We start from the raw sequence: 26,055 nt of genomic DNA, 5'->3' as shown, positions 1-26,055 counted from the left end.
GACAAAACGCCCCTATCGCTTCTCTGACCCGGCCCCTTAAACAAATCATCTCATGTGTGCTCTGCTCAGGATCAGGAGTCAGGACACTTCAGACCTCAAGTCATTGCAACATAACTACCTACATGTACTTTAGTTTTTTTTTTAAAAAAATGATGATAGTATATGCTAGTACAGATGACTCGGGTTAGTCCAGCGCCCATATACATGTACATACCTAATGAAAACTACTAGTAAAATTAGCTAGCTAACTATTAGTGCATTCAAACATGGTCTAAGCAACTCACACTGATGCTGTTCATGCGAAGCACCTTCAGTTCAAGAAAGAAAAAAAAAAAGAGAACATTTAAAATGCTGCGAGGCATGATTATAAACCGGCAATACTACAGAGCATTCAGTCTCTGTCGGACATCCGACAAAACTGGAGCGACGCATATATATAGCACGGGGGACGATACTATACTATACGCCACGCATTTTTCAACCGGCATTTAAACTCGTGTCGTCCCTTCTGGCCAATGCTGCGTGAATGCATGCATGATTGGTCAGAGCTGTCTCAGGTGATCAGTAGTATTAGTTAAATAAACTGTGGTTAGTAGCTTCCTGACAGCCTTGCTTGAATTCCAAGCGACGCTGTTCTGTTTAGTTTAGCAGTTACATACTTATATAAAATATAAAGATGTGTGCAGGTTCCCTACTCCTTTTGTCGTCTAGGGTGCTGACCTGCATGCACATGCCTGATTGAGGGTTGGTTTGTTCATCAGGCGCACAGAAAGCTCCCTCGGCTTCCGTTGTACTTTGGCAGCCTTTCTCATGGCTCCCTGCTCCTGCTCCTCCTCCTGATGTGGCTGGCGGCCTCATCTGGTTTGGCAGCCAAGCAAACAACCATGCGCCACAGATTAACAATTCAACTCAAGGAAACATAAAGTATAGTAGTAGTATGTGCTAGGTTCTCTTCTGACGCAAACTGAGCTGCAAGTATGAACAACATATCACAGTCACACAGGGGAATTGTACCTAGGCAACAGAAGCAAAGATCTTTTTTTTTCCGGCCCAATTCTTGGAGAACCCAACGGAAATAGCTTTGCCAGAACGGTAGAGCTAGCACAGCCAGCCAGCCAGCCTTTTCTTCGCTTCACATTGCCATGCCATTGCCAGCCATCTGTTTCTTTCAGGAAAGATGCCACTTGAAGAGATTCTCCTCGTTCTCCGGTCAAGTCTACCAGCACACGTTAGAAGGGTGCCGTGATTTTCAGGACCTTTGTCACCTGTGAAAATCACTCCGTGAAAGCAAGGCGGCAAACATCGGCGTCGAAACACGCCCACTGGTAGTACATACAAAGTTTTTAAAGCAGCGCTTAATGCTTCTTTTTCTTCTGACAAGCAAGGAGTTTCTGGTATTTAGGATCTGAAAACATCGAGCTTTGCACTTCAACGAAAAGTAATTGTCAAACTATATGCATGGTCCGGCCGCTTATAGAAATTTTATATATCATCACATCAGTATTTCGTAGATCGTTTATTATTATTGCAACAGTTATTTTTTACAGCAATTCATAATATGGTTCAAGAGAAGGGAGGAATTCAAGCAGGTACTTCTTCATTTCAAGACATGAAGTAAAAACGAACCAAGCAGATGTCTAGCTCGTTGGCGACACTTACTGCAGCTTTGTTCTGTTTCCCTTTGCTTGCAATAAAACAATGACCGCCCAATCCCTTCCCAGCAAATCATGCGCGGGCGGTACCAAACGGCTGATGGCAACAGGTGGACGAAACGAAAACCCCGGACTGAAAGCCATGGCTGCTCGTCAACGGCGACCAATCACCCCCATCCATCACCCTCCGCACAAAAGAAAAAAATATTAGTGCCACCACAACTCGACCACTTCTTCCAAGCACCCCCAACCCCCAACTAATCAAAACTTCACAAACATTAAAAAAAAGTACCATTATCCTTGTTTTTTAGTTGGGCACACGGCTACACTCGGAGTCTCAGATTATAAAATGGCTCTAAGGAGTCACTGACACATCTAACTATTTGATTTTCGAAGCAGCAGCTAATGGCACATTTTTCATCTACCATTTCACTGTAGAGAGACGCTAACCACCAATGTGCAGTGATATTCGGGCAGTAAAAAGCGGGGGAGGGAAGCCAAGAGCAACTCCAAGTGTGCGTGCGTGCGTGTGTGTGATGCGCGCACGCACATAAATACATGCGGCCTATAGCAACACGGGTATCCTAGTGGGAGTAGCGGTGGTATATAAATACTGCAAAAGTCGGCCACAAGCTCCAAGCCACGGCCCAATCGCCGGCCGACACTCACAAGAACCTGCCTCCCTCTGGATCGCTATCTCTTTTCTAGTGCCCAGGGAAAGCTAGCTAGCTCACAGTCACAGCTGAGCTGAGGGAAGAAAGCAAGGAGAGGGAGCCAGGGAGGAAGGGGAAAAACACGCGGAGAGGGTGAGCAAGAAAGAACCGAGGCGGATCGCCTTCTGTTCCTCCTGCCGGCTCCGCGAGAGGAGGCACTGCTCAGGTGAAATTTCGCTTTGTTTTGGTTGGGTGGGGTCTCGAGTTCCCTGTGGCGTTTGGTGGTGTGATTTGGAGCGGGATTGGAAGGGAAGGTGGTTAGGCTCTCTGCTAGTTTAGGTGAGGCGGTTTGGTTGTGGCGGTCAAATTGTTTTCAGGGATGAGCGATTTTGGGGTCACATGGTTCACGATTCCGGCTGTGTTCCGTGTTCAGGTTCAGTTCAGAGGTGTTCTTGAGTCCAGTCTAATTCTTTCGTAAAAGTCGATCCCTTTTTCAGGCAGGTGCTGCAACTGATTCCAGTTTTCACGCACAAAGATTCCACCTTTCTCCAATCCTATGTTCATCGTATTTGATCTGCAGCGACGATAGGAGTTCCTGTTCAGAGCAAGAGACAGAGAAATCGTTTAATAATAATCGTTACAGTGCTCTCGGAATCTTTATCGTGTTCGGACTGAGATGCCCAGAAAGGCAAAAAGAAATCTAACCTTTCTTTCAGTCCCGTGATTCCTACAGGGGGGAAGAAAGAGGTGGAACAACGCCCCGGGGCAGAGCAGAGATGATGCGGGAGACGTACATGGACGTGCTGCCGCCGGTGGACCACATAGCCGCACGGAGCAACTGGTTCCCGGCGGCGGCGCGTCTGTGGACGGCGGCGGAGAACAAGCAGTTCGAGCGGGCGCTCGCCGGGCTCGACCTCTGCCGCCCGGACTGGGAGGAGGTGGCGCGGGCCATCCCCGGCCGGACGGTGCGCGAGGTCGTCAGCCACTTCAAGCACCTCGAGGTCGACGTCCAGCAGATCGAGAGCGGGCAGGTTCCCTTGCCGGCCTACGGCGGCGGGGCCAGCTCGTTCACCCTGCAGTGGGACGGCTACGGCCCCGGTCCGGGGGACTTCAGGCACGGGTACCGCTTCGCCGGAGGCTGCGGGAGGCGGCACCACGGCCGCACGCCGGAGCAGGAGCGGAAGAAGGGCGTGCCATGGACGGAGGAGGAGCACAGGTGAGTGAGTATATACGCCATACGATACGACTTCCGCGTTCCGTTCTGTTCTGAGAAAGCGATTGCTCTGCGTCATGCGGATGACTGGCGAGAGCTTCCATCTCGGCGGATAGTTGAATCTCACCATCATTCCATCCATAGGGCTTACATCACCTGAGTAGATTTGCAACTTGCAGTTAATCAACTATCAACATTTAATTGCATTTAATCCGGGGGAATTTTCGATTTTCTTTATTGAGTAGAGATCTGGCTCTCTTAAACAGTCAGTTACTGAACAGGATCATCATGTTTCTGTTCTTCGGCCAGGTTGTTCCTCCTAGGCCTGAAGAAATACGGCAAGGGGGACTGGAGGAACATATCGCGCAACTTTGTCCAGACCAGAACGCCTACTCAGGTGGCCAGCCACGCGCAGAAGTACTTCATCAGGCTCAACTCCGGCGGCAAGGACAAGAGGAGGTCCAGCATCCACGACATCACCACGGTCAACCTGACGGACGACCAGCCGCCCTCGCCGTCCCAGTCCTCCCTGATCACCAGCCAGTCGAACGCACCAGCTCCATCTCCAGCTCCGGCTCCAGCCGCGGGGATATGCCAGGTCCCATTGGCGGCCGACGTCAAGCGACACGGTGCCGGAACTCTGCCCTTCAGCTCACCGAACCGGACCTCTGCGGTACCGGCCTACAGGATGGAGTTTCATGACCAACAAGGCCTGCAGTGTGGCCCTCTGCATGATCAGTTGCTCGCCAGCCAGAGCGTCCTGTTCTAGGCGCGGTGGCAGCCCACCCTGCGCCATGGATCGACCAGGTGCCTATTGTATAATACTTGTGGTATCGCTGTAGCTTCAGCGCCTGTATTGAAGGGATTAGCCTTTCGGGAGCATAACAGAAAGGAGATCTTCATTTCATGGTGGTCCATAATTTGTTGGAGAATGTAACAAAAAGAACGCCGAGAATTCGATGCCATGGTATTTTCAGACTGTTGCTCGAGTGGTACGGCTGGAAATGTATCATGCATCCTATGAAGTGGACTTGCATTCAATCATGGATGATCCTATGAAGTGTCAGTTAACCTTGGTTGTGACCATCTGATTCTGCTGCTGTCTCTGAAGATGGTGCCTTATATTGAGGCCTTCAGAGTTCAAACCATTATGTAGTGTCCAGACATATTTATCCGTAGTAATCAGTTTGCCTATTGGTGCCTGCCTGCCTCAATCTATGTTTGGAGTTTGGACAAGTTTAATTTTCTCGGATGAACGAATTTCTGTGAAGAGAAGATAAACGAAGCTGAGTTTGCAATGAGTCACTCAGCATTGCTGCTACTTGTCAATATCTCTCATATAGTCAACTTCTGCTTTGGTTCATCATTTTCTTATAGAAAATAACAGCTTTCTTAAACCCGCTCCACTGTTAAGTGCTCATATGTGGCGTTTTTCTGTCGATGATGCTAGCTCCACCGAATGCCTGTATGTGATTGGCAATGAGTCAGAGTTCCACTACCTTGGCATCTGCATCTCATGCTTTTTCTATGCATCCATTTGCATCAGCTTTTTGAAACTACTTTTCTGGCCCTGTTGTTCCCCTTGCTCGTCAGAAAGGCATCCGCGGATATGAGGCAGATCCTTGTGCAAACAAACAGTGCTCTCTGTAGCCAAAGCCAAATGCAGCCGTCTTCTCTGTGGGTGCTTGTGCTTTTCTGGCTCCTCATCACTCTGCAAGTTGCAGCAATTGCATAACGCAAGGCACTCACTGGTGAATTGGTGCTGGAGGCACTGCTCCAGAGAAGCTTCTGGAGTTCTGGTGTGGGGGTGGCTATTTGCTGCCTCGCTGAATTGTTGAGTTTGCCGTTCAGGGCTGCAGCGAATATCTGAAGCCTGAACTTCTTTCAGGCTAGTTGCCACTCCCGGTCACCTTCTTTGATGTCTCACTCACTCCACCTGATTCAGTTCACTGAACAACCATCCAGTTTATAGTTAACAACATGAACCGCCAAAACAATGTTTTTAAGATTATTTCATTGACGGAATAAAACTTTTTGAATGCAATTCGCGGACTGTATGTCATTTTGACATGCGTATTTTGGCGATGCAATTTAAAACGGCTCTCTAAATTGGCTCCCTCATTATCTAAACTTAGCTAGCCACTCTAGCTAGCCAAACTAACTTGTATGTTGAAGAGTGTATTTAAATAAGATACTAAATATAAAGTTTTATTTTTATGGAGAGGTAATAAAGAGTTAAATAGAGAGTCAAAAATAAAGAGATGCTCTTACGGAACGGAACCAAGGAGGACTCGGAGACGCCCTGTGGAAACTTGTGGTGGACTTGAACTCCACCTCTTTTTCATTTCTTTCACCCACTTGTTTAGATTTAGATAAGGACCATAAAATTTGACTTTGTAGTGATAAATCATCCTATATATGTGCTCAAATAGTTTGGTTTGAAGCTTGTACATATGCATAAATATAATTTTTTTGGGAGCATTACCATACTAAGTGATGCTAAGGTATACAAGATTGAGTAATATCTTTGATACATATAAACCATATGTTAATCCATTATGAAAGAATCGTGATGTCTAATGGAGTAAATTGGGACTCTCTAAAGTTTCTTATGATAATTAAATTCTAATTATAAGGCCAACTTTACCCCAAGTGTCTAAAGTGTATACAAGAATTTTGCACCCTAAGTCTAACCCTATGCTAACAAAGAAATTCTAAGAACATAAATTCTTAACGAAAAGTAATGTAAGGGTTTAGAAAACTTCTTATTTTTTCCCCCGAAGACTCAAATACTCAGCATTCCCCACTAATCCTCGTTAGAGCACTCACGCAAGGGTTTTTTAGAATAACACTTTCTGAATGTGATTTGTCGATTGTATGTCATTTTGTCATGCATATTTTGGCGATGCAATTTGTCATTTTTCGACGGCTTGTATGTTGCGAAACAGAACCAGGGAGGAGGACACAGTGGGGGTGGGAGACGCCGTGTGGAAGATAACTTGTGGTGTTAATTCAATTGCATGGGACTTGAACTCCATCACTTTTTTATTTCTTTCACCCACTTATTTAGATTTAGACAAGGACCATTAAATTTGACTTTGTAGTGATAAATCCTCATATATATGTGCTCAAATGGTTTGGTTTAAAGCTTGTACATATGCATAAATATAAAATTTGTGGAAGCATTATCACTACTAAGTGATGCTAAGGTATACAGGCTTGAAATATATTTTTTGATACTTATATACCATATGTTAATCCATTCTAAAAGTATCACGATGTTCAGTGGGGTGAGTTGAACTTCTCTAAAATTTCTTGCGATATTTAGATCTATTGTTAAGCCCAACTTCACTTGAGTGTTAGTGTATAACAAGAATTTTACACCCTAATTCAAATCCTATGCTAACATAGAAATTCTAAGAACATAAATTCTCGATGAAAATTAATACAAGGATTTAGAAGACTCAAGCTTTTCTGAGGTCTCAGGTAGTCAGTAGTCCCTACTAATCCTTGTTGGAGCACTCGTGTAAGAGTGCCACTCTTTCTTGGTATGCACAAGGACCAAGTGCTCTGTAAGAGCTAGTTCTTCGTCGCTCTAGTATGGTGAACCACTCACAAATGTGATCACCTCCTGAGCCATGTCACCTAACCTCTTTAAGTGATCACAACACTTTGATCGCCACCAAATCGTTTAAGTGATAGCGTAATAAAAACAAACTCTCACATAATCTCAATAAGACCAATGTGAATAATAGGTGCACACTAATCATCCTTGTTTACTTTAATGAGATCGCTAATCTCGTGAAATCCAACTCTATCCTTATCACACTCTATATAGATTGTTTTGACTATTAATTAAATAGGACAAGGAAAAGTGTGTCAGCTGGTTGGTAGGATATTTATAACCTCCAACCGGTCAACTAGCTGTTACAAGTGACTTAGGCTACTAACTTGAGTCATTGGTTGGAAGCTATGCTCACATGGGTAATAGTGGAAGCTAGCTCAGGCTACTCGCAACGGTTGCCCCTAAAACTTCCCTAAAGCTTTAGAGGTACCCTAAAGCCACACCGGTCATCCTTAAAAAAACATCCTAATTTTAGGGTCAGACTCTTCTACCTCTAAATCTAGGGTGTTCTCTATCCTTGACTCTAATTTTTTATACTTTAAACTATGAATTAAATACATAATTAATATGTACGTATCATTTTAGACTTTGACAAATACATAGATTTAAAAATCTAATTCTAAATATATTAGGAATATGGTGTATTATGTGTAGGGGATGAATTTAGAGAGAATCGTTGCAGGAGCTGAGATTTAAGAGGATGGAATATTTTAAAGGGCGATGAAAAAGTGAGATTTAGAGGAATAATATATAGGGGAGTCTCAAGCATATATAATATTAGGTGTCGTTTGGTTCCCGAAATGTAATGTAAATGGCAATGGTAATGATTCACATTCAATTACAGAACAGTATCAGTTTCTAGTGTGGTATCTGATCATAATTCGACTCAAACAAACATGATTTAATGGTATCGCGTTTAGCGTTTACGTTATAAATATGTGAATCAAACAGCGAGAGCCAGCTCTCTGCACATCTGTCGTTAAAACCTAATGTTTGGAGCCAAATTAAGCCTTGCGGACGGTCCGGCCCTGAGGCCGGACGGTCCGTGGTCCGGACAGTCCGCGCCTGGGGGCCGGACGGTCCGCGCGTGCGCAGAGCAGATTAGGGTTCCGAGTTTTGTGCTACGGTTGTTAGTTAAAATCACGGGAAAAGCTCGGAAATTAGTTTGTAAAGGGTCCAGCCCCCCTCCTCTATAAATAGAGAGGTATACGACCGATTTGTAATCATCAATCGAATCAATACAACTTCTATTTCGCATTTATTTCCTGTACAATTAGGAGTAGTTCTAGTCTAGTTCTAGTTTAGCCTCTCGATCCCCAAATCTTCCACCTCTCCTCGACTCTACGTCGATTAGAGGAGTCTAGGTCGGTCTACCCGAGCCTAGACACCACCTAGGATCTCTCCTCCCCGACGGGGTCCCTCCTGAGAGCGAGATCCAGGCGCCGCCGCCGATCTCCCGCCGCCCCTGCGCACGCGCGGACCGTCCGGCCCTAGGGCGCAGACCATCCGGCCGTCAGGCAGGGAACCTTAGCTCCTACGCCAGGTCGCGGACCGTCCGGCCCTGTGCCGCGGACCGTCCGCGCCTGACCAGAGAGCACCACCGCCTCGCGCCAGGTCGCGGACCGTCCGACCCTGTGCCGCGGACCGTCCGCGCCTGACCAGAGAGCACCGCCGCTGGTTCTTTTGAAGTGATTGGCGCCTCCAAAAAGGTGTCAACATACTTTTTGGTGACTCCGCTGGGGAAAACAAATATAGACGCATCAAATCGGTCCTCAATGGCTGGTTCAAGAGATAGCTCTGATATTTCCCCAAGCAACATCATAGAGCCGACTTGGGAGACCTTGCCGGCTGACGAACAGCTCCAATTCGAGGAGCACAAGGAGCAGATGATCCAGGAGGCAAAAGCAAAGTTCTTGGCCAACTTCAAAGTGGACAGGAACAACAAGGTCGTCCGACAACGGGCGACAGATCTGGCTTCACTCCGACCTACTACGATTATCCCCAATGTAAGTAACACCAACGAACTCTAATCTCTTAGAGCTTACATAGACGAACAACGAGAACAGTTACAACGTATCGTAGGGGATATACAAAATGATCATAAAAGGCTAGTGCGTGTGCTTGATAAGTCTACTATGGCAAATCTTCCTTCGCACGAGGTTGAATTGAGGGAATACACACATAATTCATCGGCTACAAGTTGTCACGACCAGTCACAACCCCTTTATGGGATGCCGATGGACATGTACCCTAGGCAACGACAGCCTCCCACGCACATCGGCGATAAATTTGCCGATCTACACATGTCCAGACCATCCGCACGTGAGCGCGGATCGTCCGGGCCAGCGGCGGCTGATCCCATTTTTAGAAGCAAATTACCGAGACCTGCACCCAAGCCGACACATGCCGTGCAAGCCCTAGATAACCCATTCGGACCATCTGTGTATGGTGCCAGACAGTCCGAATACAATGTTGGACGGTCCGGCCACATGGCCGGACAGTCCGCGCACGGAGCCGGATGTTCCGCGTATTTAACCGGACGGTCCGGCACAGAGTTTTTTAAGGAGGATGGATATCCAACTCCGTATCCGTCCCAGCTAGACTCCCCATCTCACCATACGACACACCAGCACCATAATATAATCTATCAAACCCGTGAGAGTGAGTACTTTCCGGCCCCTAGAAAGCCAGAAAGGAACGGCCAGTCCTATGAGCCTCATAGGACATGCATTAACGCGCCGCAAAACTCAAACCAATGGGGAGGAAAACAATATACCAACATCCAAACAAACTCACCCATATTGGGTCAAAGAGTCGATGGTCTCCCACCGACTGCCATCGATATAGTAAGGGAGGAAATAGCTGGGCGTTCCGAGATAAACTCGGAGTTAGTATAGTCCCCGGGGGGCAGTCATATCGGAGACCTTATGGTAGCCAGTTTGACCGGCTCCCATACCCACAGGGGACCAGAATACCCGAATTCGTAAAGTTTTCGGGTGACTAAGAAAAGAGCACGCGTGAGCACATAGACCAGTTCTTAGCACAGTTAGGAGAATTGGCCGACACCGAAGCATTTCGTGTACGTTTATTTTCATTATCTTTAACAGGGACTGCATTCACATGGTATGCCACGCTCCCTCCTAATTCCATTTTGTCGTGGGGAGATTTAGAACAAAAATTTCATGAACATTTCTTCTCTGGCGATTATGAGCTAGATTTAGTAGACTTAGTGGCCCTACGACAAGAAAAGGATGAATCGGTTAGTGATTACATCCGGAGATTCCGGGATACGAGAAACCGATGCTTCCAAATTCATTTAACAGATAAACAACTAGCGGGAATAGCCTTTGATGTATTGCGCTATTATTTAAAAGAGAAATTAGAAGGCATCTAGTTCTTTACGCTAGCACAATTACATCAGAAAGCTTCGGCTTGTGAAAGCCGAAGCAAAGAACTAGTCAAAACGGTTCATCATAATGTCCATATAGTAGAACACAATCAAAGTAGTTCGGACGGTGAACCAAAGGAAATTTACACTACCGAAATAGTTTGGCCTGAGCAGGCCAAATCTTCAGCTTGCTCCTCCTTGCAGCTAGTTCAAAAGAAACAGCAGGAGGAGATTAAGTTTACATTTAATGTTGGCAAATGTGATAAGATATTCGATGAATTACTAAAAAATGGTAACATTAAAATTGATTATATCGTTCCACCTGCCGACGAACTAAAGCATCGCGCATACTGCAAGTGGCACAACTCATTTTCCCATGCCATTAATGATTGTAATGTGTTCCGACGACAAATCCAATTGGCCATTAACGAAGGACGATTGAAATTTCAGGAGGACACGGAGCCCTTTCCAATGAATATGATCGACTTCAAGGGCAAAAGGGTCCTAATTCGGCCCGGTACAGCCGATAAGGGCAAAGACAAAGAAGTCATCATCGGCAACTCACGGGAGGCCGATGGAAACAATAAAATTTCTTGCAGGAAAGTGGTGGCCGAGAAGACTCTTGATGGAGGAGAGACACTGAAAGTAACCATCACAAACTCCGGTACTGGGGGGCAAGAGCAAACAAGGGGATATGCGCGAGAACCCATACTACGCATCGCGGACGGTCCGGTGTCCAGGCGCGGACGGTCCGTAACATCACCGAACGGTCCGGAGCGTTCCAGCGAACGGTCCGGCAACGTCGAAGAGCCACGGCGACCACGTACCTTCAAACCACGACGACCAGAAATAGGTACGTGCAAAACTAACACGTTCAAGGCAACTAGTCGGTTGGTAAAATCTAGCCCGACCTTTGATCAATTATTGTCTAAATATGTGAAAAAGAAGGCTGGCGCCAGCGACCGACCACCAAAAGGACCTCGCTTACCCACCCAGGTGTGACGGCAGGTTAGGCCGATTGGACCACCACACCAATCGGAAAGGACGGGAGGTCATAATGTTCAATTAAGACCTAACGTACCTGTATGGACACCTCCACCACCATATCCACCTATGTTATATCCATACACATACATACCTCCACCATATGTCCCAAATCAAATGTGGGGCATGCCACCATACCCATTTGGGATGCCACAGTACCCCGCTTGGGGGGCACCCCAAACATCTGTATTCAATAGGTTGACACTTCCAGTACAAGACCGATTGAGAGCCCCTCAATCTGGTCCACGAGCACAGGCCCAGCAAGATTGCCAAACAACTCGGCCCCAAAGGCTGACTAATCCGGCAGGGGGGCATACAGCTACAACCTCCAACAGTACGAAAAAGGGAGACGTCATTAAAATAGGAACGACGGATGTCGTCGTACAACAAAATAACGAAGGACCGATGATTTTTGGTGAATCAGCCAACACAAACAAAAAAGAAAGTACGACTGTCAATAAAATAGTCGATCCAAAATACTCCATGCCCCGATGGTGCCCATCGGGATTGACACGATCGCAAAAGCGAAAATTACAGCGCCTTAGAGCAAAGGAGAATCAGGAGAAGGAGGCGGAAAAAATATTCAATGACACACATCCGCAGTATCCGCCACCACAAAAGAGATGGAGACCAAAGACCATTGAGGAAAATCAAACGACCATAAAGACAGAAAATAAAACAACAACTGTGCAGCTCTTTGCAGGTATAGCAGACAGTCCGGCTATAAAGACCGGACCAACCGTATAGGGCGCGGACCGTCCGACCCCTGAGGCCGACTCATCCACAATACACCATGACACCTGCAACGACGTACCAACACCCACGGAGGAAGACGACCTGCAAGGAGAAGACCTGGTCGACTATAAAGCTACGCCAGAACACTTAGAAAATTAGGAAAGCAAGGTGACGAATTGGTCAGGACCAGTATGACGCTCGGCGGTATTGGGACTAATAGTTCGATTAAAACTAAAGGGGTCAAGTCCGTTGAGTCAACCATCGGGACTAAGGCCACTGCGTATCATCCTAGTAAGTGTCAAGATGCCTAAGAAAACTGATGTGATTACATCGAGTTAGCTGCTTTTGGTTCGCTCAGCTCCACCAAAAGGCAGGAGGGCATATGTTTGGAGCCAAATTGAGCCTTGCGGACGGTCCGGCCCTGAGGTCGGACGATCCGCGGTCCGGACAGTCCGCGCCTGGGGGCCAGACGGTCCGCGCGTGCGCAGAGCAGATTAGGGTTCCGAGTTTTGTGCTACGGTTGTTAGCTAAAATCACGGGAAAAGCTCGGAAATTAGTTTGTAAAGGGTCCAGCCCCCCTCCTCTATAAATAGAGAGGTATACGGCCGATTTGTAATCATCAATCGAATCAATACAACTTCTATTTCGCATTTATTTTCTGTACAATTAGGAGTAGTTCTAGTTTAGCCTCTCGATCCCCAAATCTTCCACCTTTCCTCGACTCTACGTCGATTAGAGGAGTCTAGGTCGGTCTAACCGAGCCTAGACACCACCTAGGAGCTCTCCTCCCCGACGGGGTCCCTCCCGGGAGCGAGATCCAGGCACCGCCGGCGATCTTCCGCCACCCCTGCGCACGCGCGGACTGTCCGGCCGTCAGGTAGGGAACCTTAGCTCCTGCGCCAGGTCGCGGACCGTTCGCGCCTGACCAGAGAGCACCACCGTCTCGCGCCAGGTCGCGGACCGTCCGGCCCTGTACCGTGGACCGTCCGCGCCTGACCAGAGAGCACCGCCGCTGGTTCTTTTGAAGTGATTGGGGCCTCCAAAAATGTGTCAACACCTAATATATATACCGAAGGGAGACGAGCACGGACGCCTAAACACTGTCGCCGTCCTTCTGTCGACGTACAGCAGATGGAGAACTGCGAGGTACTCTTCCCGGGAGGCAGCAGCGGGGCCAACGCGTTCACCAGGCCAGAGCAGGAGAGGAAGCGCGGGCAGCCATGGACGGAGGAGGAGCACAAGTGAGTACACATATGACTTCCAGTCAATAGTGTTTGCATTATTATCTGTTGAACACAGCCATATATATTTTGAAGCAAGAATAGATGCCAAAAAAAAGAGCAGCCACGATCTTGTTCTGTTCTTTGTTCAGGTTGTTTCTCTTGGGCCTGAAGAAATATGGCCGGGGGGATTGGAGGAACATATCGCGCAATTTTGTTCAGACCAGGACGCCTACTCAGGTGGTCAGCCATGCGCAGAAGTACTTCATGAGGCACAACTCCGGCGGCAAGGACAAGAGAAGATCCAGCATCCACGACATCACCACAGTTAAGCTGAGCGACGACCAGGACCAGCCTCCGTCCTCGCCATCCCAGTCCTCTCTGATCACTGACCAGTTCAACGAATTAGCTCTGACACCCGGCGCTGCGGATTCGCCCTCCAATTAACCTTTGCGGCTTTGCCGGACTACTGGGATATGTATATGCCAATCTTTGGAATGGGGTTTGCAAGATCAACGCCTGCAGTGTGGCCCGTTCAATTGGATGGAAGCTAGAACATATTTTTTTTGGGTGCAGTTCAGTGTGCAGCACCATGAATCTATCAGATGGCTATCTACTTGTTTAGTACACTGGGAGTGTTTCCATGTTTGTTGTATCATCTTGTGTAATAAACCTGGAATTTAATAAAAGCCTTCCTTTATGGAAGAAAAGGAAGATCTTTCTGCAGCCGTAGCGCTTCAGTACCTCAATCGAAGTACTGATGTTTGGTTCGTAGCTAACTGTGTCACATTTTGTCTAAGGTTAGTCGTTCGAATTGAAGAACTAACCTTAGACACAAAAGTTAGGCAAAATGTGACAAGTTAGACAGCGAACCAAACATGTGCTCCTGCTTAATTTTTGGAGCACAATATAGAAAGGGGATCATCATACTATGGTGGTCCATACTCGTTGTTTTTTTTCGGGACGTTTACTTGAGTGGCAGCGCTGGACACAGATAATGGATCCTATGAATTAGAATTGCGTTCAGTCACGAACCAGCTTTTGCTTGAAATGGATAGGGCTCTGTCCTCTTGAGACCGGGAACAATTCTAGCTCATCAATGTTAATACAAATAAACATACCAATCCAGGGAGTAACCTGACGAGGCCTAAGCAAAAACCACTACCGAAATTCGGCTCCTTTGCCGAGTGTTCTGATCTTTGCCGAGTGCTATGACCATATAGTAGACCTGTTCAAGCGTAGGGTCAGGTTTGAGTCGAGTCAAGATCGGGTCGTGGGCCATTTATCATGGCCCGTACTCGACCCGTGCCTAGTGTCGGGTCGGCCCGTGCCTCCCTGTTTGACGTGTCAGGTCTGGTTTTTTTCAGGTTGGGTCAGGTTTTTTGGTTTTGGGTCGGTTTTTTTCGGGTTGGGTCGGATTTTGGGTAAAAAATCACGACCCATACCCGGCCCGTAAATTATTACGTGTAAAAAAATTATGGTCCATACTCGCCCGTTGCATTGGTCGGGTCGAACCGAGTTTTTCTCGGGCGGGTCGGGTTGGTCGGGTGGCCCATGATCAGGTCTAGACAATAGTTCTCGGCAAAGAAGGTACGCCTTAGAACCGGTAAAACTTATTTTCCGAGCGTTGTGGTCTAGGCACTCGGCAAATAAGTTTCCTTGCCGAGTGCCTCCCGAAGCTCTCGGTAAAGTGGACCACTGGAGCATTCTTTGCCGAGTGTCTGGCTGTCACCGTCATTTGACACGTGACGACTTTTCTTTGTCAAGTACCAAACAACACTAAAAAATAGTCGGCAAATAAGTCGTTGCCAATGTAGGAGCAGCGCGTGCCCTCACCACGTGGCCCAAGGCGTGGATCGACTTCACAGTGCTCGCCTTAGAGCATCTCCAATAGTTATGTAAATTTAGCACCCTAAATTATAGATTTAAGAAGTTGCTAAAACACTTAAAAAAGTAGAAAAATGTATGCGCTCCAACAGTTCCCTATTTATTGGTTCTTAATTTTTAAAGTTGTCTACGTCAACAAAAAAATAAGCGAGCTTGCTTTTAAATTTTAATTGAGTTTGCGGTAGAAATCAATATCAACAACCTTCCCTGATCTCGAAGTTATCGATGGAAGGCCGTACGATCGCAGCGATGACGTGAAGACATCACAGGATGTGCTCTGACGACGCCTCGGCATAAGATGTTGTCTAGCAGTGGCGGCATCAAGACATCTAGGCGCTGGAGATGGATTTGTGGTCAACAAGACAGTGGGACAACGCAAAATAGTGGCAAAAGTATGATTTTCGCGATGGATTTAATACCAACATTGATTTAGAGAGTCCCAACAAGGTTGGTAAATGTAGGGATGAAATTGTGCTTTGTAGGGACATTGTATATTTAGGGAACTGATTTACATAACTGTTGGAGAAGAGTTTTTCTCGAAAACTTGTTAAATTTATATTTAGGGACTTGTTTACATAACTACTGGAGATGCTCTTAGATGAGGGTAACTACTATCTCTTCTCGTTTCTCACACCAACACGATTGCTGCTACTTGTGCAAAATGTTAGCATCGACTATGCAAATTGCGCTTGTGCTGTTGCCAAATTCAGTTTGGCCTCCAGCTCCATGATGAAAGAAGCACTATAGCATGCTTTCACGCATTGGTTGACTTTCTACGCTCCCTTTTGAACAACAATGATGATGGAAGAATCGTAGTTGCAAAGAAAATTTCTAGGTGCACAACCTGATGAAGCATATCTTAAATTTGTGATGCTTTGTGTAGAAAAAAATCTGAGGTATGTATTGTAGCTCCTCATAAATTTTGTTCCTTGTATCTATAGGTTACGCATGATGTTTATGCTATTATCCTGGCTGGTAGAACCCTCAGCCTATTGAATAAACTAGCTAGGCTACGCTTGTGTCCAAGCTTGCCAACTAATATAAAATTCTTCACTTGCAACCATATTGTTCCTCCTGAGAGTATTGTTTCAATATCAGTTACACATGGACCCTTATGCATGACATTTGATTTCAGCTACAAATCAAGCCTTCAAGGAGCTCTCCTTCCATGTTTGCACTTTCTACCTCATATCTAACGTCCGGACTCATTCGTGCTACTCAAGCATAGATTGTAAAATTACGAAATATGTAGTGCTACTCAAACATTGATTATGAAATCATGAACTTTTTGTATTTACTTGCTACCATCTTATTTCTAATAAATATCGATTCAAATATTTATTTGACATTATTTACAACATGTACCATCCCTTATTCATCTTGCCTATTGAAAACCTAGGGCGATATAAACTTGCTGCAAAATCTATATACAAGTCCCTTATATATTCCTGTGTTTCTTTTTGTTTCATTACCTTGTGATCTTATTATGTTAGACATTCCTTGAATGCATGTAAATAAGTACTTAAGAAACATGTTTTCAGAGAGCTAAGGAATAGTGCTGATGTGGAGGCTGTCCTCAACAAATACAAGGAGGCAATTGAATCCTGTAGTGAATGTTCCCAAGACATAGGTGTCAATGGGGCACTACTATTAGCTGTTGGTGGTGGGAAGATTTCTAAAGACATAAATTCCAACGATGGGATGGATCATTGTGTAATAATGGTTGGCTTGCGTTATCCAAGTCCATCTGATGTTGAGCTGCTAGAGACGATAAAGCATATCGAAAGTATTTCTAGCTCATTTTTTATTGGAGATGACAAGGCCTCAATCAGAAAATATGATGATGAATGTGAACTTCAGCCTGGTTATGATATATTATGACAACTTATGCATGAAAGTTGTGAATCAATCTATTGGTAAGCTGCTTCTCCCTAAGCATTTTTTTTCATGCATATAGCATTGTTTAATTTCTTCCTTATACGATAAAATGAAATAATTGCAGCCAGAGCAATCAGGCACATAAATGACTATGCTGCAATGTTATTGGTTGACTCGCATTATGCACAGACTTGATCAACCAAGAGTTTTTCTTGCCGGGATATGATAAGCTTCCTCAATGCATAAAAACACGACTCTCTTGTGCTCAAAACTATTGAGAAGTTCATAGATCGTTGCACCAGTTCTTCAAATTCAATAAAAAGGTGTTGAATTCCTTTTTACATAAGAAGCTACATTTAGTAAATTACTTCATGTTTGAAAATAGATGACAATGGTTTACTGTTTTTTTCCTGTGTAATACTGGTTCAAGTTTTAATTCTCTACTTCTTGAACCAATTATGTTTGGCACAATCATTTTTTTCTAGAATACACATGAGAGTTGCGTATCTTTGTATGCTGATTGAAGCATGGGAGAGTCTGTTGATGAACTCTGTTACCTGCCAGTCTATGAGGAAACATACAAGGTTTGCAAACAAGCCTTCTTTCTGTTTACCATTGTTTCAACCAAACTAAATGCACAATTCTCATCTTGTTCCAATTGACTCATACTATAATAACTTTTTTTCACACCTGCGTGTCGCGCGTGCACTTCCACTAGTAGGTTATAAACTATCGAGATCCTAGAGAGTGTATTAATATCACTTGATGGCTACCACCGATACTAATGCCCTTTCATTAATACTGGTTGGAGGGCTTGATCGGTACTAATTTCTCAAGCATAGATTAGTACCGGTTGATAGCTCTAATGATACTAACGAGTCTACTTCAGTAGTACTAATTAGTAATTTAAATAGATTATATTACTGTTTGTTGGCAAAACGGGCACTAAAGGTTTTTTTCTAAAGTTAAAATAAAAAATGCATGTTATAAATCTATAGTATAATGGTAAGGAGGGAATATGTGGAACCCCATATCTTAGTTTTGAATCCTAGTACTGTGTGCATGTTTCACTATTAAAGTACTTGTTTTAGTCCGTGGGCTAACCTTGCGTTGTTTGTGTAATTGTGTGCAGTTCAGCAGTCCCATGCGGCATTTTCTAACCTTGCATTGTTTATGTGCAATTTAGCAATTCCATGCGGCATTTTCTATTTATTTACGGTGCTTTGCTCCACCACATGCTGGTACGAGATTGGTGCAATGAGTCAGGGTTCCATTGCCTTGCCACCTCACGCCTTCGTATTGTTTGTGCGCAAACTATTTACCGTGCTTTTGATCCACCAACTGCTGGTATGAGCTTGATGCAATGAGTCAGGGTTCCACTACATTGCCGCCTCACGCTTTCTTTGCATACTTAGTCTGGTTCTATTTATAACGACCTTCATGTGGCGTCATATCAGCTATCGACCCTATTATCGATCATCGCCAAGCCTTATCTATCACATTGCTCTATGTCAGCATACCACTGCCTCAGTGTAGTAGAGGGAATAGGCCTATATTGTTTTAGCTAGAAAATCAATACCACATATGACAGTTACCTAACCGGTAACTGTCATATGGGCATAGAGAAGATCTGGGACTATGGATGGAGTTACCTAACCGGTAACTTAGCCCTCGCATGGGCATTTTTCTTGTATGGGACTCCAATTAAGATTAGAGAGAAGCTTGCACACTTTTTGATACCATGATAAAAATGCTGGTATGTCAACGAGAGTTTGTATCTCCATCGCATTTAAGGTTCTGTATTTACATTACGTTATCTTGGTTGTATGTTTTACCTTTCTAGTTTAGTTATAGTCTAGTGGATAAGTTTGAAACCTAGACGGTAGGACGTTTTTGCAATAGAGATAACAATACTTAGTTAAAACATAGTTGCACATAAGATATTCGTATCATATAGGTTTTTAACTAAGATAAAAATATGTCATGATTTAGAGAGAAATTATATTGCATAATTTATTCGCCTACCCCTCTTAGACAGTGTTCCTTCAAGAATACCATTTGTGAGGACTATACCACTTGGAGAGATGTTGATTGCCCATGCTCTGCTTGCTTTTGTGTGTATTGCTTGCTTTTCATCCATTCTTTTGATAACTTCAACTAGATACCACTAATGTTTCTTAGATCACCACAACTTTTAGCCTTCCAAACCACATGCTTAGTTATCCCACTTAGGATAGATTTGGTGATCATATCACAAGGGATTCTCTAATCTTATCTCTTATTTCAAACTTCATTATGTATCTCATCACATCCTCTATTTCAAACTTCACTATATAAACAGTGCAATGTGTAGTCTACAGTTCAAAACCGTATTTTACATGACTACATACACGATCTGCTAGACACAGCCTTATAAATATATCTTTCCTATTTACACTATATAAATATATTTTTCCTATTTACAATTATGCCAAAGCTCCTGCCGCTTCGGTTAAATAAAATGGCATGATCATAATTTACAGGTTACAATGTCCAGCAAGATATAGCACAATTCCAATTTTGTTTTGCTACACAAGACACATGTAATCGATGGAATTGCCACACCAATCACAGTCCAATACCAGTTTCCATACAAAAACGGGGAACTATCTCACCTATCGACACAGCACTATACATCATACAATTTCAATTTACAAGGAGTGCATATGCATCTGCCCATCCGTCCATCAATTGTCTGGATCATGTCTGCAAGCAACAGCATCCTCACTCAGCATTGCATGATGCTGCGGACCTCAGGCGCCGGCAGGAACATCTGTGCCAGCCACTGCAGCGGCTTCACCAGCTCCGCATGCTTCTTTCGCCAGTACCAGATAGCAGCATTGTAGAACTCGTTGCGGATCGTCTTGGACGCTGCCCGCCAGTCGCACTTCTCCATCTCGGATCTGGCCGTCCGCCCCATGTTTTCTCTAAACTCCCTGTTCGTCAGCAGCTGCTGGACCTTGCCGAGGCAGTCGTCCAGGTCACCAGGGGTGAACAGGAAGCTCGTCCTGCCCTCCTGGTCCTCCGGGATTATGTCGGGGATCCCGCCTGCACGGGCCGCGACGACGGGCACCCCCGACGACATGGACTCTAGGACCACTTGGCCGAGCGTTTCTGACTCCGATGGCATGATGAAAACATCGCCGCTGGCGTACGCCTGCGAGAGCTCTTCACCCTGCATCATTCCTGTGAACACTGCTGGCATTCCTTCAAACATCTTCTCTAGTTCACCCCTGCCATGTAGTTTAGTTTAGAGAAAAATGTAAAAGACCTTGCTCTAAAAGCTCAACAATGTCGATGCACAGAACAGCGGCAAGTTCAATGAATTGTCTAAATCAATACGTCTCAACTGAAAATTTTCTAAATCAATACTTCCTAATTCTCATCAGCTTGAAAGGATGAGGTTCAGATTTCTTATCAGCACCCGTGCTGACTAATGAACTGAGCAATAGCGTAAGAGTTAAGGAATAAAAGCAAGGTGCTGCGTTGGCCATACCTATATGGTCCATCTCCAATAAATGCAATTCTTACTCCAGGCAACCTTTCCATTACCCTGGTAAAAAAATAAAGCAAAATTTAGTTCCAAGTAGCCAATGATGTAAGGCGTGAATGAAGAATGAATAAATATGGCATTTAGATCATTTAATTTAGTTGCATTACTCTCTGCTTTTAATAAAGACGCATCATGTTTGTCAACTAAGAATCAAAGATCAAATCAATCACAAAAGGAGCAAGTATCACAATAGCTTACATCTTCAAAAAATCCAAACTTTTCTCACGCCCAAAACGTCCGACATGAATTACCAGTGGTTTTTCAGGCTCACCGTCACTGAAAGAATACATCAAGCAACATAAGCTTATACAGTCTATCTCAACTTGCTGCATGCAGAACATTCAGGAAGAAAGGAGACAGAGTATTGCCTTAGCCTGACTCGCATCTCATGACTGCGGAATCTAGGATGGAAGCTTGCAGAATCAACACCTTTGTTCCAAAGGCGTATTCTATTAGCTGAACAAGGAGGGAAATCACATCTTTAGCATCATGGCATGAATAAAAACATATGTGCATCTGGTACATTGTGTAAAAAAATGTCCAACCTGATATGACCTGGGCAGTTTCAAAATCTTTGCTGATAGCAGCAGATGGTACTAAAGTTAAATCAGCAGCTCTATGAAGGAATCCTGTGTTTCGGGAATAACACGACCAAGAATCAGCGTGTTTCATAGACAGGCATGCAAGTTACTGTTTAGGAAAGAAGAGATGAGGTGGAACTAAAATGCAAATGCTCACTTATGACTTGCCACATTGGCTCCACAAGCCAGCTAAATGTATATCTAGGTATGTATCTGCAAGAAAAAGAAATATGATTCAATGGCAATGAAAAATCTGAACTTCTGTCTGTTTGCAGTAAAACTTGGTGCAATAAAGTTCATAGTCAACTTACACTGGAACATGGGTGTGATAGGACATGACTAGGGGCACACCGAGTAGCTTGGCAATAGCTAGAGCTCCAAAAACCTGAAAGAGTAATGAACTTTAGTCATATGCGATAATAGATAATCAGAGAGATTCGATAATTAATTATTTGACTGTTAAAAGAGTTACCATAATTCCAGGAGAAGACGCATGAATAATGTCAGGTTTGAACTTCGCAACCTCCGAAATGATCCTAGGACTGAGTGCCAGCGAAAGAGGTACTTTTCCATACATGGGGCATGGGAAGCTGTAAAGGATGAGAAAACAGTCATAAGCCTAAGATTCCACAAGTAAAGGCACCACATATCATGTACCCGATAGGGAAAATACAATGCTTTCAGTCCAACCAGCATGGCAACATGATTGCGTGTCATTGTTCAATAGCTTAACAACTTCAAGAAAGATTTTTAAAATATTTCTCATGTAGCAAATAGGTGAGATTTTTGACATGTTGATAGCCAACACTTTCTTTAGGAAAAGAAAATCATATTTAGTTACCTATAGTAGTGGCCAACACTCTAGTCAGATTGAATTTGTCCTCACAAAGTCACAGGAAGAGAGCATAAACGAACATGTCTAGATTGCAAGGTGATACTTAGAAAGTGTGTTGTCTCTCAACATAAGCTTATGGTGACGGTCTTTCGTTTTTAGGTGTGTGTGTGTCTGTAAGGGATAAATAACCCAAGATTGCGACAATAAAGTGGTGGAATTTGAAAGTGGAGACAACATAAGTCTTCAAAGAGAAGACCGTCAAAGAGGACACTTGGAAGGAAGATGATGACACAAACAATAGGGAGAAGATGATAACTTGCATTGGAAGGTGGCCTCAGAGGTGAATGCAACAACCTAAGGGAGTGGAGGCAAAGCTAAAAATAACTTGCATTGGTACCGATCTATAAGAATAAGTAAGATATTCAAAGCTATACTATCGGGTAATTAAGTTGATGAACCATACTATAAAGCTATGGAAGAGAGTTATCGAGCATCGTTTGAGAGGAATAACGAGAACCTTTATGAACCAATTTGATTTTATGTCTGGAAGGTCAACCATGTAAGTCATTTTTTTAATAAGACAAGTGATGGAGCAATATAGTGAGCAAAGACTTACACATGGTTTTCTTTTACTTGGAGAAGGCTTATGATAAAGTATCAAAGAATGTTATGTGGTGGACTTTGGACAAACATTAAGCTCCAACGAAGTAAGTTGAACTCATTAAAGGATATGTACAACAATGTTGTAACTAGTTCGAACAAGTGATGAAGACATGGATGACTTCTCGATTAGAATAGGATTACATCAAGGATCAGCTTTGAGCTCCTACCTTTTTTTTCCTTGGTGATGGATAAAGTCACAAGGGACATACAAGGGGATATCCCTTAGTGCATGCTTTTTATGGATGATGTTGTGCTAGTTGATGAAAGTCGAGCATGAAAAGTAGAGTTGTGGTGGGAGACTCTAGAGTTCAAAGGTGTGACTTCATCACTACTACACATGAATATATAAGATGTGACTTCATCACTACTACACATGAGAAAGAAGACGTTATTTTGAAAGATCAAGTAGTGCCCAGAAAGGATATATTTCAGTATTTAGGATCAATGTTATAGAGAGATAAGGATATTGATGAAGATGTTAGCCATAGAATTAAAGCAGGGTGTATAAAGTGGCGTCAAGCATCTGCATTCTATATGACAAGAGGGTATACAAAAGGTAAAGGGAAAATTTTATAAGACGACAATTAAACCTGCTATGTTGTATGGTGCAGAATGTTAGCTTACAAAAAGACGATGTTCAGTAGATAATTGTTGGAAAAAATGTGTATGTGTGTTAGATTTGTGAACATAAAATAAGGGATCAAGTTTGGAATGATAACATACGTTGATAAGATAGGGTATCATTAATTGAATACAAATTTGTTTAACACCCATTAAGATTGTTTGAACATGTCTAATAGAGACCTCCAGAGACACCAGTGCATAGTGGGTTCTAAGGCGCGATAGCAATAGAAAAAGAGGCAGAAGGTCAAAGTTAATATAGAAAGAGACAATAGAAGGAGACTTAAAAGGATGAAATATATCAATGATTTAGCATTGATTAGGAGTGCATGGAAAACAACTATTCATGTGTCTTAACCATGACTACTGGTTTCGGTTGAATTTTAACTCTAGTCTATCTCAACTTAAAAAAACTCGACCTGCGGGGGTAAGACCGCCCCAACGACATTATATTAAGAATACATTCTCACGCAGATCGAGAAAACCCATGTCCCACCCATACACAATGGCACCGTAGCCCATACCGTGACCGGACCTTAGACCTGTGATTTGGTGTGAGACGAGGAAATTTTTTAAACCACAACACGAAAATTCGTTCTCACAGGGAATCGAACCCAGGACTTGAGAAGTGCTACTCAGACCACCTAATCAACTCAGCTATCGCACTCTACCCCAACTCATACGGAACTAAAATGTTTTGTTGTTGTTGTTTTGGCAAATAGACGAGCTATTGTACTTGTGCTCACTTATTAATTCAGTTATACTAATTAAATGAATAAGTCTGAAACCAGACGATTCGATGCAGTAGCATAAGGAACAGTTCCAAGGCATATTATTCTTTTAGGTAAGGTATAGTTATGATCTGGATTAAAGTCTCTCCTTCGTACGGAGTAGAAGCGCAGCAAATGTTTCTTAGTGGCAGCTTTTATACAGAGTAGGCATTCTCAATTCATTGTTTGAACAGCAACAAGAAAACTCAGGCCTTCATAAAATATTGCCTGAACTGCTACTGATATTTTAAGACAGAAGTTGGCACAAGCATCCTGGAAGACTTACCTCCATGAACCTATAACCTTGGCGCCATGGAACTCTTGGGGAACTCCCTCATGATTGGTCACAACAATGACCTGAAGAATACAACTAAACCAAATTAATCGACACCAACTAATCTGCTGCCCCTCTAATATCGACCTTACCAAATGACAGTAAAACACGCACCTCGTCCCCCATTTCTCGCAAATGTTTGATGAAGTTCTGGAACCGGTTCTTATACCCAGAGATGTATCTGCAGACACCAAGACGCAGAGTTAGTTGCAATAGTGAGAGCATTCTCATGAAAAAAACAGTCTAGGATATGCTTCTTTTCTGGCAGACCTTACAAGTTATATAACTGACCATTATGATTCATTCGTCTTTCTTCGTGAATTCTACTAAGCTCAGCTAGTTTCGTTCTTAATCGTGGCATTAAATTAGCTGAAATCTTAATCCACTTCTATCCACTCTTCACAAATCCCAATTCCCAAGAAAGATCCAAACTTTTTCGGCAAACAATAGAGAGCTTGGAAGGACATCGACTCAGGGCTCAGTCAGAGTGAAAACCTTCGCCGTTCCCGGGGTCTGGGGATAACCTCATGGATCCAGCCAAGAGTGCGCACAAGAACCAACCCTGACAAAACCCGCACCAAGAAAAAAAAATGGAAACAACATAGCAGGGTCCGACGAGGAGGCTTACGCGAACGGAGACGGCTCGACGAAGAGCGCGACGCGGCGCGGCCGCATGGCCTCGTCCAGGACCGGCGGCGGCGCCTCCTCCAGGTCATCCTTGACCTCCTTCCCGCCAATCGCCATTGCCCCTGCGGCCACCGGAGGAGACAGAGCAGAGCGGCAATCCTTGGGCTTGCGCAAGCGTGCACGGCGCTTGTGTTCTACCTGCGTGGCTGCGTGTGATGATTTGTACGAGCAAGGAAGAGGGCGAGGTCGCCGTTGCGTATATAAGCGGGAGAAGGACTGAAGACGATGAAGAAGGCGGGCCTGGGTTGGAACTGCGGGGATATTCCATCGTCGGAGGGGAATATTGGAGGGAACCAGCTGGGGTGAGAACTTTGTAGGCATATGCTCTCCGCTGCAAGATCTCATCTCCTCGCCTTGATGAGCGAATGGTTTCCGGCGGCCAAATTGCGGTTTTTTTGCAAATAATTGGGGAGTAGTGGGGACCAGCGATCTTGAACTCTTCCCATACAATATTCGGTGATGTGTAAGTGTGCAGTTTGAGCATGGTTTTGTTCTGACCACCTTGCTAAATACAGGAGTGCCTTTTTCTCGGCAAATTCTTGAAAACCTACGTCCCTTTGGATCGCTGGATTAAACTTTGGCTTTATAATTATTACTCTCTCCGATCTAAAATAGTAGTCGTTTTAGCTCTAGCTTTTTATGTCTATACTCGTATGAATATATATATATATATATAT

General features: G+C 44.3%; 3 protein-coding genes and 1 pseudogene across 6 annotated transcripts; 3 read left to right on the top strand and 1 right to left on the bottom strand.

The window, feature by feature from the left end:
• Positions 1-2,030: 2,030 nt before the first annotated feature.
• Positions 2,031-4,819, top strand: LOC100191782 (uncharacterized). 4 transcript variants are annotated; one of them, XM_008656037.3, is made up of 3 exons: positions 2,031-2,531; positions 3,022-3,521; positions 3,828-4,819. In XM_008656037.3, the coding sequence occupies exons 2-3, from the start codon at positions 3,082-3,084 to the stop codon at positions 4,285-4,287; spliced, it is 900 nt and encodes a 299-aa protein (XP_008654259.1). In that variant the 5' UTR covers positions 2,031-2,531; positions 3,022-3,081; the 3' UTR covers positions 4,288-4,819. The 4 variants fall into 4 exon arrangements, with proteins under 4 accessions (XP_008654259.1, XP_035817156.1, XP_008654260.1 ...); XM_035961263.1 differs by having other exon boundaries at positions 2,212-2,531; positions 2,803-3,521; XM_008656038.4 differs by having other exon boundaries at positions 2,222-2,531; positions 3,039-3,521.
• Positions 4,820-13,396: 8,577 nt separating this feature from the next.
• On the top strand, positions 13,397-14,256 carry LOC103634816 (transcription factor DIVARICATA). The gene is made up of 2 exons (XM_008657406.3): positions 13,397-13,551; positions 13,683-14,256. The coding sequence occupies exons 1-2, from the start codon at positions 13,442-13,444 to the stop codon at positions 13,975-13,977; spliced, it is 405 nt and encodes a 134-aa protein (XP_008655628.1). The 5' UTR covers positions 13,397-13,441; the 3' UTR covers positions 13,978-14,256.
• Positions 14,257-16,005: 1,749 nt separating this feature from the next.
• Positions 16,006-17,731, top strand: LOC103636765 (ATP-dependent DNA helicase DDX11-like; annotated as a pseudogene).
• Positions 17,732-19,764: 2,033 nt separating this feature from the next.
• Positions 19,765-25,708, bottom strand: LOC100277683 (uncharacterized). The gene is made up of 11 exons (NM_001151186.2): positions 25,320-25,708; positions 24,806-24,872; positions 24,644-24,714; positions 21,941-22,058; positions 21,780-21,853; positions 21,626-21,681; positions 21,433-21,516; positions 21,256-21,343; positions 21,086-21,163; positions 20,831-20,887; positions 19,765-20,567 (listed from the first exon to the last, which is right to left on the bottom strand). Exons 1-11 carry the CDS (start codon positions 25,433-25,435, stop codon positions 20,063-20,065), a joined length of 1,314 nt encoding a protein of 437 aa, NP_001144658.2. The 5' UTR covers positions 25,436-25,708; the 3' UTR covers positions 19,765-20,062.
• Positions 25,709-26,055: the final 347 nt, after the last annotated feature.

This window comes from Zea mays, chromosome 8, assembly GCF_902167145.1.
Source record: "Zea mays cultivar B73 chromosome 8, Zm-B73-REFERENCE-NAM-5.0, whole genome shotgun sequence".
In the NCBI taxonomy this organism is placed as follows: domain Eukaryota; kingdom Viridiplantae; phylum Streptophyta; class Magnoliopsida; order Poales; family Poaceae; genus Zea; species Zea mays.
Note: the sequence above shows the minus strand (reverse complement) of the source record. Positions and strands in the feature narration are given on the sequence as shown.

What these genes read in the sequence shown, in the direction of transcription:
- LOC103634816 (XM_008657406.3), top strand. Translation starts at nt 13,442, where the DNA reads ATGGAGAACTGCGAGGTACTCTTCCCGGGAGGCAGCAGCGGGGCCAAC. An exon ending in TGGACGGAGGAGGAGCACAA is followed by an intron (nt 13,552 to 13,682) that starts GTGAGTACACAT and finishes TTCTTTGTTCAG; the next exon opens with GTTGTTTCTCTTGGGCCTGA.
- LOC100191782 (XM_008656037.3), top strand. Translation starts at nt 3,082, where the DNA reads ATGATGCGGGAGACGTACATGGACGTGCTGCCGCCGGTGGACCACATA. An exon ending in TGGACGGAGGAGGAGCACAG is followed by an intron (nt 3,522 to 3,827) that starts GTGAGTGAGTAT and finishes TTCTTCGGCCAG; the next exon opens with GTTGTTCCTCCTAGGCCTGA.
- LOC100277683 (NM_001151186.2), bottom strand. Translation starts at nt 25,435, where the DNA reads ATGGCGATTGGCGGGAAGGAGGTCAAGGATGACCTGGAGGAGGCGCCG. An exon ending in GCCAATGTGGCAAGTCATAA is followed by an intron (nt 21,517 to 21,625) that starts GTGAGCATTTGC and finishes CCCGAAACACAG; the next exon opens with GATTCCTTCATAGAGCTGCT. An exon ending in ATTGGAGATGGACCATATAG is followed by an intron (nt 20,568 to 20,830) that starts GTATGGCCAACG and finishes ACTACATGGCAG; the next exon opens with GGGTGAACTAGAGAAGATGT.